The sequence below is a fragment of the Schistocerca gregaria genome, chromosome 1 (assembly GCF_023897955.1).
Source record: "Schistocerca gregaria isolate iqSchGreg1 chromosome 1, iqSchGreg1.2, whole genome shotgun sequence".
NCBI classification, from domain to species: Eukaryota; Metazoa; Arthropoda; class Insecta; order Orthoptera; family Acrididae; genus Schistocerca; species Schistocerca gregaria.
In genome coordinates, this window is record NC_064920.1 from 253334257 (window position 1) to 253350824 (window position 16568).

Sequence of the window (16568 nt, forward strand, 5' to 3'; positions counted from 1 at the left end):
TGAAATCTGGATACGTTTCTGCGTTTACTTTTTACTTATTATCACAGACGTGACAATTTACTTACAGTAGACTGATATTTTAATAGTAATGACCAAAATACTGTAACCGTAAATCAGACAGTGTTTCAAACAGAACAAAAACATAAATATTGCATGTGCCATGTGAGACATAATGATTCACATTACAACTTCCAAGAAGTAATGATGATAGCGTAGAGGTGAAAAAACAAGTTTGGTTCCCTGTATATGATACACAGAACAGTGAGTTTTGCCAACGGCTGAAGATACCGACACATATGGTACGTATTTACGGTACTGATTATTTCTCTTCATCCCACGATGATTCGTATGACCAAAAGTTATGCTTACGTAGCAGACTGCGTTACACGTTATATCACATCCATAAACTGTCGACAACCTTCTTAAGTGGAACAAGACACACACATTCACACAAGCATTCCATAGCTATCAAAATAATTGTGACCTTGCATTTGTTTCTGTGTTCCAGATGTTCGCACAGAACCTGTACGCTATGAAAATGGACGAAGAGTCTACGGACGGCTCCAACAAATTCACGTGAGTATTGAGTTACCTGGATATAATTGGCGGAGTTAGGTGTACATCATTATTCCAGTCGTACTGGGCTGCGGGAGCTGTTGAAATCCGAGACACTTTGGGTTGGCTGTTATTAACTTTGTTACTGCCATGTACATTCACTAACCTGTAGAAGAAATAGACCGCACAGCTCCACTTAAAATAAGCAGTGTGACGTCATTCGCAGCTTTTCAGTGTCGTCTTTCGGCTTATTAATAGTAACCGTCATCCTTTAAGTAATTTTTGTTTGGCTGGGGAGTGAAATACGGATAAAGAAAACAAATTTATTTCAGCAGCACCCAGTGTAGCGGATTTAATGAATTCACTGCCTATACAGTGGGCGAGGCATGTGAAACAGTGCATTCATAAGAACATGTTTATTTTCAATGACACACAAAAATCACTCAAATAAAAGTTGCTGGAGGTGATAGGGCGTAATTGCGATGCATCAGTATTCGCAGGTGAACAGACTGAGCAGTACGAAGGTCAGCTTTGTGATTTTTAAATGACACTACATTCCGTTTTGTCTCAAAGAAAAAAAGTAATTCTGGATGTGAAAAATTGATATTAGTATTCTGTAGGTCTGAAACGAAATAGACGATTAAAAAAACATTTCAAATTATGGTGCTTCTCATGTCCTTACTTGTTGGGAGGCGAGCCACACCAACGTTTATGCCACTCTAGTCGTTGGTATAAAGGATCCTTGGTTAGTTATACTTCACCAGTCAGTTACACTTCACCACGTTGAAGGATCTGAATAAGATTCATTGCGAGCACTGACAGCGTTGTTCAAGTTCTTTACGAGATATGCTTCAGTTCGTTTACAGAAGGTTACATTCGTCGTAAAGATTTGCTTAGTGAAATCTTCGTATAAGTCCCAGATCTTTATGTTTAGGTTTGCAAGACATTTGTGTAGACTTTATATTAATTTATGGGGATACTTCAACAAAGCACACTAATAACTGTAGAAATGCTAATAATTTATCAACATTTGGAGCAGTTCTTATGAGTGCTGCAATAATTCAATGAGACTTTGACATGACACAAAAAAATGTTCTGTGTATTCTTCAGTAATCATGTTTCACTATATAAACATTTATACACACTGAATTCGATTAGCAGTGCTGTCAATGAGTTCCGCAGAAAGTGCATACTGGTATTATTGAGAACATATTGTGAATGGATTTCGGTGCACCTCACAACATTCGGGATCTGTACGTCCCCCCCCCTCCCCCCACCACGTACAATCCACAACTGGTCAAGAATCTGTTACTTATTTTCTCTGAGTATGGCATAAACGTTGTGATAGGCACCATTCACTCCGCCACAAGAGGAACAGAAGAATCTCAACGTTTAATGATTTGTTTCTGTCCATTCCCCAGGCAGATGCTTTCACCTCCAGGAACTTTTATACGAAACACTAAAAGGCCCCTGTTATTCCTTCATAATGTATGTGTTATATATATTTTAATTTCTTAATTTTGTCCAAAAACGGGCTTCGTTAATAAGACATGCTTTTTTGTTTCATATTCGTGCTGTGTGTCCTGTGGTCGTCATGCATCTGTGGCGCTTGCGTATGGAGCTTTATTAGGCTCGAGTAACGTCTGTTTCTAATTTCAATGATGATTAAATACACAGCTGTAGTTGCAAAAAAGGTTTATTTAACCATTACATTCGAGTATGAAAACGAATTCAGTGCTGCTGCTCAAAATTTGAAGTCTTGTCCTCATGGTAACGTTATAGTTTCTTTAAAACAAATCTACGTTAAGATGAGGGAACTATATCAATGATATAAATCCTCTAATAACTGCTAAGATCATACTGTCAATACGTTTTTCGTTTAGTGTCAGCTGCCAGAGCGGAAGACTTCGGGCGAACACGGTATCGAAGTAGCAAACTTCAGCCTTAGTTTCACCCTACCGAAGGGAAGAAAAAGAAAATCTTAGCAGATTGAATTCGAATCCTGCCCTGTGACGTAGACAGACGCATCGGTTCAGCATCAATTTGAAAAATCCCAGAGTATGTAATGGATATTGACAAACGATAAGTATATTCAGAGCTATTTGTCCTGAATTCTCGAAACTACTTCGCCATTCGCGACTATTCCATTAAACGATAGAAAATGACAAATGACCCCGCATCTAAAAGTTTCGAAGAGCATTGTACCCCCAACTCGCGACGCAAAAAACTAAGAATGTGGATATAGAAAGTATTCGCAAGTTTCTGAATTTTACCAGCCTGAGACCAAAATAATATGTATAAACCTCAAAAATCTGTGCTCTCTTACTGCATGGGCGTCCGTAGAAATTTATCCAGGAGGGCGTAAGATTCCTAAATTGCCATAACTGATTCTACATCTACATCCATACCCCGCAAGCCACCTGACGGTGTGTGAGTCTGACAACTTGTAGGGCCGTAAGAAATAAATTTGACAGGAATCTCTCAGAACTTCTTGTATCTTATTCGACTGATCTACTCAGAGTTTTTCAACTAGATTATTTTGATATCTAAATGATAAACACGTTTCATTAGCAGATACATTTTCTGTGTTATTAATATGAACATGGATATTCACAAGAAATGTTTCTATTCACATATCAGTAATGTCCAGTTACTAAAAAAAAAAAAAAAACGAACGACCGAAAAAATCCTGTTGGAGAGCAACAAAAACCTAGGAAAAAATCCAAATTAATACTTCTAAAGGTGGAGAAACAGAATTAATCTTTTTGAAAAAAGCATAGGATTTACCACCGGTAAAGCTAAATTTGCCTTTTGTAAGAGTCACAGCAAAAGAAATGCACAATGTTCTCTTGTAAACATCCAATTAATTATTTTCCATGCCTCTGATATCCTTATAGTATGTTGATACGTTCTTGGGAGACAAACTGCCGTCCCTCCAGACTGTTTCCGTCCGTTTCAACTGCCTTACGCGACCGTGGAACTAAAGGCTGAACACACGCACGAGGAAAGGCAGAACCAGCGCGTTTGTAGCACTATTTAGTAACCCCTACAAGGGACAAATCATCTTCAGATCTCGTCCCAGTTTAAAGAAGAGCTGGTAATAACACAGAGGTAAACGAAGTAATAACACTAGGTAATGTCACAGTGCCTGGTGAGGACTGTAGGGTGAGTGCTGCAGTGGCGTCCTCGCAAGCTTTGTGATGTCGGTGGTGGTTTTCTCACTACCATATGCACGGGCGTTATCATGCAACAGCAAAACATTTGCTGTTTTGCCAGTGTTGACAGTTCATTCACTTTTACGCGTTTGTCAGCCAGAATCAGACTGTGAATACGCTTCCATTGCCTCTAGTCGGTGCAGAGCTCGATCTGCCATTGCGCAATAAGTCCCGAGAATTGGCGTCCCCAGTTTCAACGGACTAACCGTACGGTGATCAACAGCGCAATCCCCATACAGCTTCTTCAACCTCTTGTGAATGTTTTTCACTGTGTCTTTCTCATAACACGAACTCTACAACAGCACGTGGCTTCAGAGAAAAATCGAGTGCTGCGACTGATGATTGGTTTCAGGAGACTTAACACCTAGGATCATCAGTCTCTTTTTCAACCTCTCCCTTCCCCACACCCAGAGCGGAATCAATGTACCCTTTCCGTCTGCGTCTATAGTAAGTTCTACGTGCAAGTGCGAGAACATTCCCTAAATGTTTGCGTAAATTGTATATGAGGCAGATCGTGGATACCAGTGTCGTATTCACCTATTAGGATGTGGGATACCTCCTAAAACCAAATCCAAGCCTTCGTCGGTAATCCTCTGGGGACTTTAACGTTGTGCGTTTCTTTTGGACAGGCGCCACATAAAATTTATAACCTCATATTCCAGGAAGGGACAAAAGTTATATTTTGCTCCCTTTTCTTCTGCTCTCCACTTTCCCAGCCTCCTTACGGACGCCCATGACTCTCACTTAAGTACAGTAAGTCCATAATTAACATTCCAGTTTAAAAAGACTGTAGAAATAGAAACACTGTTCAGAATGGCGCCAAATTTGAATAGCATATTACTAACTCGGGGGAAATATCACGTAACAAAAAAAAATTAACGAAAATTTGGTCAATGTACAGCGTCAGAATATGCACGCCAATGTACGCCCAACATGACCGTCTCGATGAAAGAATACGAGCTGCTGGCAAAGATCTTTTTACAAGAAAGGCGACTGTGCGTCAATTAGCTCTGCAGAAGTCCTGGACACCCAAGATATGGAAAAAAGCATCGTTCCTGTGCCTGCTATTGGCCAGGAGAAATTTGTTACAGAGTCCAAAAATACAGATTCTTTTGAAGTGCAATGTGGCAGAGGGAGGAAAGCAGTTGATCAATCACCTGTCGAAGATGTGGCATGTGGCCATAGCATTGCCGGGCGGAGGGGAAGGAGGGGGGGGGGGGGGGAGGTCAACCGATGGTGTGATGGTGTGCAAACACACAGTGCACGGGGAATTGCTCGAACGTTGGACATGCCTGCGAGCATGGTGCATAAAATCCTACAAAACTTTATGCATTGCTATCAGCACAAAATCACTCATGCTCAGGAGTTGCTTCCTGCTCACCTGTCAGCAAGACCAACGTTCGCTCAGGAATTTCTAGCTCAAACGGAAATGGACAATGAACAGCCATGAAATATTCTGTGGACAGACGAAGCCCATAGCCATTGACATGTCAACACACAGAATTGCAGAATATGGGTAAAGGGAAATCCTCAAGCGCATCAGCCGGAACCACTTCATTCTGCAAATCTCACCGTGTGATGCGGGTTGACGCATCGTTTGTCGTAGGGCCGTTATTTTTCGAGGAGATAAGTCCTGCGGGTCCTTTTACCTGTACCGTCTCTAGTAAACGTTGTGGTACTTGTTTGAGCACCAACCCCATTCCACTCCTTCAATAGCATGGATTTGTGGGTAGGGTCATTTTAACACAAGACAGCACTGCTCCGCACATTGCACAGGCAGCAAAGCAATTGCAGCAGAGACGTTTCGAAAATAACAGATTTATCACCCGTCATTTCCCTACAACCTGGCCGTCCAGATAACGTGACCTTTAACCATACGTCTCCTGGCTGTGAGGTTGTCTGAAAGATGTGTTCAGTGTCCCAATTACGAACGTAGCTGAAATGAAGGCACGCATTGCGGAATGCATTCTGAACGTGATGCCGGAGACACTCGGATATGTTATGGAACATGCTGTTTTTCGATTTCAACTTGCGGCAGAAAGCAGTGAACACCCTGTTGAACATGCCTCGCGCCTGTCTCACGACAGTTAAAAACCGATGTCATTTTAAAATGGACGTAAACAGTCATAACCGTAGGAAACCTTTTTTTTTTTAGGTTACCGGTCTCGGTATATTTTAGACCATCTACATGCTCAGAGCAGTTAGCGTTCGTGGAGTCGTAGCGCCTGCTCCGTTCACCGCCACCGCCTATCATTATGGTATGTCTGAAGATGGTCTAAGACAGACCGAAACGAGTAACCAAAAAAAAAATGAAAGTTTCTTGCGGTTATGACTGTTTACTTTCATTTTGTCCGTCTCGTTAGCTGAATGGTCAGGGTGACGGACTTCCGTGCTAAGGGGTCCGGGTTCGATTCCCGGCTGGGTCGGGGATTTTCTCCGCTCAGGGACTGCGTGTTGTGTTCTCTTCATCATCATTTGATCCCCATCCGGTGGGCAGGTCGCCCAATGTGGAGTCGAATGTAATGAGACCTGCACCAAGGCGGCCGGACCTGCCCCGTAAGGGACCTCGCGGCCAATGACCCCAAACGCTCATTTCCATTTCCACTTTCATTTTCAAGTAAAAAAGAAATACTGTTCTCCAAGAAAAATGGTCTCAAAACTTACCGGTGTCATTTTGCTTTTTATGCTGTTTATGGCCTCAGGACGATCACAAAACCGATTTTTCCCATCCCCTGTTGTACAACCTTCCCTTGATGGGTGTGCCTACCTAACTAACAGTGCCACAACTGTTGACTGACGAACTTGTGCAGTCATGCATATAGAAAGTTACTGATGGTGTAATGTGCTACTGAAACCACAGTCCTCGTAACGCCCTTCATCTGCCATTTGTAGCCAAACCCAATAAGACGCTTATAGTGCCGTCAATTAGTAAAATTTTTCTTCCATGACGTTTCCCCCTGCATCAATAATATGCTGTTCAAATATGACTTCATTCTGAGCAGTGGTTCTCTTTCTACAGTGTTTTGGAGCTGGAACATTTAATATGGACACCGCGTGCAGTGTAGGTAGTGGGTACTGGCTCTAAGACCAGTTACCGGGCAGAGTGACTTGACTTAATTCCTTTGGCCCCTATGGGGGCATAGGGCATCCAGGAGAACTCGCCATCCGTCTCTGTCTTTTGCCATTTGCCTCAGTTCTGCCCAGGTCTTGCCAAATCTTTTTGCTTCCCTTTCCACTGTCCTCTTCCATGTGCCCTTGGTCTTCCTCTCTTCCTTGTTCCCTGGGGATTCCATTCCAATGCTTTTTTCTCGATGGCTCCATCTGGTTTTCTCAAGGTGTGCCCCAACCAGCCCCACTTTCTCTCTCGTATCTGGTCTTCTATAGGTATATGGTTTGTTATTCGCCAGAGCTCCTCATTACATATTTTTTATGGCCACCAGATATTCATGATGCGTCGAAGACATCTATTTATGAACCTTTGTAACTGGGTTGTTATCTTTTTATCCATTTTCCAGCGTTCACTGGCGTGCAGGACAGCCTTCACATTTGTATTAAAAATACGGATTTTTGTTTTGTATGTGATATTTCTATTTTTCCATATTGGATACAATTGTATGAAGGCAGCATTTGCCTTTTTAATGCGGTTTTTCACTTCATCTCCAGCTCCACCATCTTCCGCCACTATACTACCCAGATACAGGAATGAGTTGACAGTCTCCACTCGCTGCTCACCTATTAACGGGGGCACCTCCAAGTTCCCTGAATTTACTCTCATTTCCTTTGTTTTGCCTGTATTTATCTTGAGGCCAGCAGTCTCTGCTTCTTCTTTCAGCAAGTTTAATTTAGCTTGCTTATCAGTCAGCCTTGGAGCTAATAAAACTATGTCGTCTGCAAAATCCAAATCCTCCAGACGTTCGTGGATCCCCCACTGGATTCCTCGTCTCCTGACCGGGAAGAGTACCGACTAGTATACGTTCTAGGGAGCACCGCCTGTCATCTTTCGAGAGTAAGATCGATTCCCTTCGCGTGCCTCTTTTATGTTAGGGAAGGTAGGGAATACTTTACGATTTTGCTGGAGATTGCTGCCATAAATAACGAGCGAGTAGCTCGTCGAGGTAATGGGGCTCCCGCCGCAGGGTGGGAAGGGGGCTGTCAGGAGGGTAGTGACGTGTGGCGGTGGTGCGCCACCCGCTGATCGCTTTCTGATGCCGCAGCATGGCGAGCTCCAAGTCGTTCATCAAGGCCAACAGCCAGACGGAGCTGGCCGGGCTACAGGTGGACCGCAAGCTGGACCGCCTGGACTCTCTCCGCGGCTCCGTCAGCGACATCATGTCCGAGGACACGTTCGGCCCGCTCAGCAACGTCAGGTAAGCGCTTCCGCCTGCTGCCTGTGCCGCACGCCTGCTGTGTGTTAGCTTACTGTGTATCTGTCTGAAACTCACTCTGCCAGAAAGGTGTAAGTTCCAGTCATCATCATCGTCATCATCATTTAAGACTGATTAGGCCTTTCGGCGTTCAGTTCAATTGGCTGGTCGGGGTCAAAACTAGACTGAAGGCGTGCTAAAATACCATCAACAAGCTCAAACCTATTGCAAGGGAAAACCCCAACATGATCTCCTGGTTGGTAAGCTAGCTCACATCCTAACTGGAGAAGCATTGTTGCACGGCTGCAATCAAGAATAAAAGTTTCTGAGTTGTTGTAATGAAACATGTCACAAATATTTTACCATTAGCTTTAGTCTAATACACAGCTATCATCATCATCATCATCATCATCATCATTTAAGACTGATTTTGCCTTTCAGCGTTCAGTCCGGAGCATAGCTCCCTTATAAAATTCCTCCATGATCCCCTATTCAGCGCTAACATTGGTGCCTCTTCTGATGTTAAACTTATTACTTCAAAATCATTCTTAACCGACTCCAGGTACCTTCTCCTTGGTCTTCCCCGACTCCTCCTACCCTCTACTGCTGAACCCATGAGTCTCTTGGGTAACCTTTCTTCTCCCATGCGTGTAACAAGACCCCACCATCTAAGCCTGTTCATCCTGACTGCTACATCTATAGAGTTCATTCCCAGTTTTTCTTTGATTTCCTCATTGTGGACACTCTCCTGCCATTGTTCCCATCTGCTAGTACCTGCAATCATCCTAGCTACTTTCATATCCGTAACCTCAACCTTGTTGATAAGGTAACCCGAATCCACCCACCTTTCGCTCCCATACAACAAAGTTGGTCGAAAGATTGAACGGTGCACAGATAACTTAGTCTTGGTACTAACTTCCTTCTCGCAGAAGAGAGTAGATCGTAGCTGAGCGCTCACTGCATTAGCTTTGCTACACCTCGCTTCCAGTTCTTTCACTATGTTGCCATCCTGTGAGAATATGCATCGTAACTACTTGAAACCGTCCATCTGTTCTAACTTTGTTCCTCCTATTTGGCACTCAATCCGTTTATATTTCTTTCCCACTGACATTACTTTCGTTTTGGAGATGCTAATCTTCATACCATAGTCCTTACATTTCTGATCTAGCTCTGAAATATTACTTTGAAAACTTTCCATCGAATCTGCCATCACAACTAAGTCATCCGCATATGCAAGACTGCTTATTTTGTGTTCACATATCTTAATCTCACCCAGCCAGTTTATTGTTTTCAACATATGATCCATAAATAATATGAACAACAGTGGAGACAGGTTGCAACCTTGTCTTACCCGTGAAATTACTCAGAACCATGAACTCAATTTACCGTCAACTCTGCTGCCCGACTATCTATGTAAAGACCTTTAATTGCTTGCAAAAGTTTGCCTCCTATTCCATAATCTCGTAGAACAGGCAATAACTTCCTCCTAGGAATCCGGTCATATGCCTTTTCTAGATCTATAAAGCATAGATACAATTCCCTGTTCCACTTATAACACTTTTCCATTATTTGCCGTAAGCTAAAGATCTGGTCCTGACAACCTCTAAGAGGCCTAAACCCACACTGATTTTCATCCAATTGGTCCTCAACAAATACTCGCACTTTCCTTTCAACAATACCTAAGAAGATTTTACCCACAACGCTGATTAAAGAGATACCTCTGTAGTTGTTACAATCTTTTCTGTTTCCAAGTTTAAAGATTGGTGTGATTACTGGTTTTGTCCAGTCTGATGGAACCTGTCCCGACTCCCAGGCCATTTCAATTATCCTGTGTAGCCATTTAAGACCTGACATTCCACTGTATTTGATGAGTTCCGACTTAATTTCATCCACCCCAGCTGCTTTATTGCACTGCAATCTATTGACCATTTTCTCCACTTCCTCAAATGTGATCCTATTTTCATCATCATTCCTATCCTATTCTACCTCTAAATCTGAAACATTACTGCTCGTATTTTCACCTACATTGAGCAACTTTCCAAAATATTCCATCCATCTGCCCAAGGCATCCACAGAATTCACCAGCAGTTTTCCTGAGCTGTCCAAAATACCTGTCATTTCCTTCTTACCTCCCTTTCGAAGAGTGCTAATTACACTCCAGTGCTTTCAAAAATTTGACGATGAGTGGGACCACAGCCACTTTGGAATTTTTGAATGTAATCATTCCGCTTTAGGCTGTTAAAACATTTTTGGTGCAATTACAATTTCAAGATATGTCATTTTGAAGCAATCTCAAAGCAATCAGTCGGCAAACACAATACATGTCAATATGAAACTAACAAACGTTGAAAAAAAAATTTCAAATCTACTTACTTGGGGAAATACACTGAAAAGCCACAAAAACTGGTACACGTGCCTAATAAGGGCCCCCGCGAGCACGCACAAGTGCCGCAACACGACGTGTCATGGGCTTGACTAATGTCCGAAGTAGTGCTGGAGGCAATTGACTCAATGAATCCTGCAGGTCTGTCGATAAAACCGTGAGAGTACAAGGCGGTGGAGATATCTTCTGAACAGCACATTGAAAGGCATTCCTGATATGCTCAATAATGTTCATGTCTGGTGACTTTGCGGGCCAGCGGAAGTGTTTAACCTCTGAAGAGTGCTTCTGCAGAAATTCTGGATGTGTGGGGTATCGCAATTTCATGCTGGAACTGCCCAAGTCCGTCGGAATGCACAATGGTCATGAATGGAGGCAGGTGATCAGACAGGATGGTGTGGCCGAGCGGTGCTAGGCGCTTCACTCCGGAATCGCGCTGCTGCTACTGTCGCAGGTTCGAATCCTGCCTCGGACATGGATCTGTGTGATGTCCTTAGGTTAGTTAGGTTTAAGTAGTTCTGAGTCTAGGGGACTGATGACCTCAGATCTTAAGTCCCATAGTGCTTAGAGCCATTTGAACCATTTGAAGACAGGATGGTTACGTACATGTCACCTGTCAGAGGCGTATATAGACGTATCATATATCAATCCAACTGCGCACGCCTTACACTATTAAAGAGCCTCCAGCAGATGGAACAGCCTCCTACTGACATGCAGGGTACATGGAATCATGATGTGGTCTCCATACCCGTACACATTCCATCTGCTCGATACAATTTGAAACGAGACTCTTCTGACCAGGCAACATGTTTCCACTCATCAAGAGTCCAATGTCGGGGTTGATAGGCCCAGGCGAGGACTAAATCTTTATGCTGTGCAGTCACCAAGGGTACACGAGTGATCCTTCGGCTCCGAAAGCACTTATCGGTGATATTTCGTTGAATGATTCGTACGCTGACACTTGTTGATAGCCCAGCATTGAAATCTGCAGCAATTTGCGGAAGGGTTGCACTTCTGTCTAGTTGAACGATTCTCTTGAGCGTTCGTTGGTTCTTTTAGCGGATTCCTGATTTTCGCAGCACACTGGTGAAATGGTCGTACAGGAAAATCCCCACTTCACCGCTACCTCGGATATGCTGCATCCCATCGCTCTAGCGCCGACTATAACATCACGTTCAAACTCACTTACATCTTGCTAATCTGCCGTTGTAGCAGCAGTAACCAATCTAACAACTGCGCCAGACACTTGTCTTATATAGGCGTTGCCGACCGAAGCGTCATATTCTGCCTGTTTACATATATCTGTATTTGAATACACATGCCTATACCAGTTTCTTTGACGCTTCAGTGTAATACAAATAATAATAAAGCTGTTATATGCTGTGAAAGAGCAGTTGCACGCGATGGTGTGACTTTATCTGCTGTTCCACATACCCCTCGTGTTAGAAACCAGGTGAAATAATTATATAAACACTTAAATTAAACTTTAAATCTCGCATATTAGGCATGGTAAATGGATCACAAAAGAGCAGAGATAACATACAAAGAGTGTGAGCTATGGAGTCAAAGTGCTAATAAGTGAAACCCCTATTTTACTTTTCCATGCGGTCCAGACTTGAAAAACGCAAAATTGATGAAAATGCAAAACTGAGGAAAATGTTATAAACCCCCCCCCCCTCCCCAAATATGAGCAAAAACACTTGTAATTGTCATATATGGTTAAAAATCTAATTCCTCTTCAGTACTTTGTATAAAATCTGTCTAAGTGAAGGAAATAAAATATACATTACAATGTTTATACAATAAGTTGTGCTAATGGATTTCATCAGTCGTAAAAAAAAACACACAGATATATAACAGCAAGTAAAAACTCATCAAAAAATTGGAATTGGTATCTGGGTACAAGGCAATCGAGCTGTTTTCCGACATGCTACGACTACAAATTACACGTTCAAAACACGTGTTTTTGGGAGATCATCCTTTGCGCTCACCCAGAAGGAAGCAAAAATTGATTATCATGTTGAATTAAACCAAAAACATCACAGCAGCTAAGTGGCTAAACCAGAAACATAAATGCGGACATCTAATTAATGACATACTTTGCCACCACTGGTGTTTTGTTTAATTCCTTTCTTATGGGCCGCACTTCATATGCTCACCGTTCTTTTAGGCTTGATGAGATCTGAAAAAATCAATTTTCTTCCCCAATTTACGTTACCAGGTTATTAGAAGTCGGTTCGGTAAATTTCTCTCCACTGTGTAAAACGTAAATTTGAAAGAAAGCTCAGGTGCTAGTTTCGCTTCATGCCCTCTATCACTGGCGCCAATCTTTAGATCTACAGTGTGTGTGGTACAAAGTACATACGTGAGTAGTGTATGTAGGGAGAAACCTCCTTCGTGAATGAATCTATCTGTTAGTGAAAACCGTATCAAAATCCCTAAAGCACATCCTCAGCTTAGCTTCCACATAAAAAAAGCGGTAGGTGACACTTTAATTCATCGTAGTTCAGCCGAGTAGCACAAAATGCTTGTAAATTATACATACAAATCTTCCTCATGAAACAGGCTGTTAGTGGCACCGTATCAAAATTCCTATACTACTTCCGAGATTAGCCTTCACATACCAACATAAAAACGCGGCAGATGACTTTAATTCATCACAGTTTAGCTATTTTCCACGAAATGTTTACAATTTATATGCGTAAATCTTCATCGTGAATCAGTCTATTAGTGAAACCACAACAAAATCTGTGCAGTACTTCCTGAGATTGGACTTCAGATAGATAGAAAAACGCGCCAGTGGACTTTAATTAAGTAATATATATGTAAATATATTTTACCAATATGTTTGAATACATGAATACAGGCCTATAATTTCAGAATGGGTATTTTCTCTGCATTTTGACTGTGACGAATTCCTCTGCATATGAATTACACCGTAGTAGATAAACACGGTCCAGTCACATTACTGTGAGCATCACCTATGTTCGACGTCAACGTGTAATAACCAGTCAGCCGCCAGGTGCCAGCAATAAGAGTGGAGGGTATGTACGAGGGCTATCCACAAAGTACATTACGTTTTGGAATTAAAAATAAATAAATTATTGGAAATTTTTTTATTATATACAGATGAAAGCCACACTTAAATACTACTTTTCTACATAGTTGCCATTTAAATTAAGGCAGTTATCGTAGCGATGGACGAGCTTGGAAATTCCTTCGTCGTAAAATTTGGCCGCCTGCGCCTTCAACCACGTGCTTACCTTTCCTTTTGGGACAGAGAAGGTGTGATTTTTGTGGATTTTCTGGAAAGAGGCACTACAATAAACTCTCAAAGGTATTGCCAAACTCTGCACAACCTCAGAAGAGCAATACAAAACAAGTGCAGGGGAAAGTTGGGCTCAAAGATCTTGCTGATTCACAACAACGCCCGGGTCCACACGGCAAATGCCACTCGTGAAGTTCTCGAATCTTTTAAGTGGGAGTTGTTTCCTCATCCGCCGTACAGTCCCGACCTGGCACCGAGCGACTTCCACGTATTCCCAGCAATGAAGAAGTGGTTGGATATGCAGCGTTTTGATGACGACGCACAGCTTCAAGAAGTGCTAACCACGTGGTTGAAGGCGCAGGCGGCCGAATTTTACGACGAAGGAATTTCCAAGCTCGTCCATCGCTACGATAAGTGCCTTAATTTAAATGGCAACTATGTAGAAAAGTAGTATTTAAGAGTGGCTTTCGTCTGTATATAATAAAAAAATTCCAATACTTAATTTATTTTTAATTCCAAAACGTAATGTACTTTGTGGATAGCCCTCGTAAAACGAGTCTGGGGGATCGCGGAAGACAGTGCAGTCGCTGTCATATTCCATAAACGGAGCGATTTATCTAACGTGCAAAAGGGCACGATGACTGGCTTTAGCGCCAAGTGTGGAGGCACCTCCGAAGCGCTAAATTTGTAAAGTGTTAGAGTGCTGCCGTGGCTAAAGCATACCGTGCATGACAGAATGGCTCAATCGTATACTGGGACCGATCCAGCTGGGGTGCACCACGGGCCGTAGGTGACAGGTATGAATGACGGCTGCAAAGAGGTATGCGGTCTTATAGATGTGCACCTGCTGAGCAGCCCAGATGAACCAAGGGGCTACCAGCGGAATGTCGCCAACGACCGTGGACCTCTGCAGCAGGTGCCCCTTTCGTGCATCCATGTTGACTAATGTTTATCGGCGACGAAGGCTGGAATTTGGATGCCAATACTACAACTGAACGTCCAATAAGCGGCGACAGGTGGCCTTTTCAGATGAATCTCATTTAAGGCTCCACTGAACAGATGGCCGTTGGGGTGTACGGTGCGAAACGTCTGAAAGCAAACATCCTGCAACGCTCGTCGAAATGCTCCAGGCCAACAGGGATTCCCTGTGTGATCTCGTCGTCCTGGAACGCACAATGGGTCAATACAAGTATGCATGTATCATTGAGGACCGTGTCCATCCCTATATGCAAATTGTTTTTCCCTCGGCATGAAGGCAGCAGGACAAAGCAATGTGTTACACAGCTCACAGTGTACGTAGATAGATCGAAGAGCAGCAGAATGGTACGAAACTCTAAAGCTTTAAACACAATCGAGAATTTGCAGGACAACTTGGATTGGGCAGTTCGCCCTATGGATGCTCAACCGAGAAACCTAACGCAGCTGGCACTCTCATTGACCTTGCTTCTGCATGTCTTGCAGCGGTCTGTGCTGCAAAAGGTGGTCAGTCAGGTTTTTCACAGGTGGTCACATTAATGTGACTGCTGAGTGCACAAACTAATTACAATTATAAATTTGTGTTGGAGGAAAGAAGATGTACACTGGCAATAGCAAGAAAAACTTTCCTGAAAAAGAGGCAGTTGTTAAACATCGAATACAAGTATAAGTGTTCGTAAGTTATTTCTCAAGGTATTTGTCTGAAGTGTGAAAGTGAAACGTGTCTGACAAAACATTTCAGACAAGAGGAGAATAGAATCTACAAGAAGAGAATAGAAGCTTTGATGTGTAGTGATACAGGAAAATGCTGAAGATTAGGTAGGTAAATCGAATTATAATGGAATAGGTGCTTCACCGAAATGGTAAAAGAGAAATTGAATACAGTAGGCAGGTGCAAATGAATGTCCGTTGCAGCAACTATGGAAACATGAGGAGTCTTTCACAGGATAGACTAGCTTGGAGAGCTGCAAGAAACCAGTCTTCGCACACAACAACAACAATAACAACATGGTTCTGATGATTTTCTTCTGCAATAAATACAATAACAAATGCAGCTGAAGTTGTCTCTCAAAATGATATACTACTTTAAAGAATCCTAAGTGAGACATTCTAACAAAACCTTTAGAAACAAAATTCATAAGACTCTTAATGAAATAAATTACTGGTAACAACTTCTCATTATGCGAGTATATTGCACGCTCATCTCATGATACTATGTCAGCTAAAAAAGACACCCAAGAAGTAAGAAGTAGTACTGACAAAGTGTTTCTCCTTTAAATTTAAAAACATTTACTGGGTTTTGTTTCCATCAACAAAAATAGTATCCACTTAAAAATGTTTGAATACTTGTAATATTTTCACAAAAACGTTTATACTACTGCAGTCATTACTGCAATTAATAACGGTTACGTAGTCCGCATAAAATACTGTATGGGATCGTAAGAAGTAGCTTCTTTAATACTATTTGTAACATAAAAATGTTCCATTGCGGATCCCTATGGAACATCAGCATTAAAAAAAAAAAAAAAAAAAAAAAAAAAAAAACTTATATCATGGGCAAGGTACAGAGCGAATAACTGGAAGTTGCCATGAAAAACCTGTTGCCCAAAAAACCAAAATTATTTTGCTTCGAAGTCAGTGCTGTTCTTAACAACCTTATTGCTGTCAGGATTTTCACTAGTATTTAAAAATTAATCACGTGCTCGACCAGCACTAAAAGAATTTATAAAAATTTGTATTGGTGAACCAAATCTACGATAAGCAGCTGATCTCTGTCACCAAGTCTTGATGTGCACATCACATGATAATAT

The 16568-nt window shown here is 42.2% G+C and overlaps 1 protein-coding gene across 2 annotated transcripts in view; it reads left to right on the plus strand.

Moving 5' to 3' along the window:
* LOC126339265 (nitric oxide synthase, salivary gland) overlaps window positions 1–16568 on the plus strand; it is a 1479392-nt gene that overhangs the window by 1389556 nt on the left and 73268 nt on the right. For both annotated transcript variants that reach the window (XM_050001617.1, XM_050001616.1), the window contains exons 13-14: window positions 509–576; window positions 7985–8137. In XM_050001617.1, the coding sequence (XP_049857574.1) occupies window positions 509–576; window positions 7985–8137 (221 nt within the window). The remainder of the gene's footprint in view (window positions 1–508; window positions 577–7984; window positions 8138–16568) is intronic.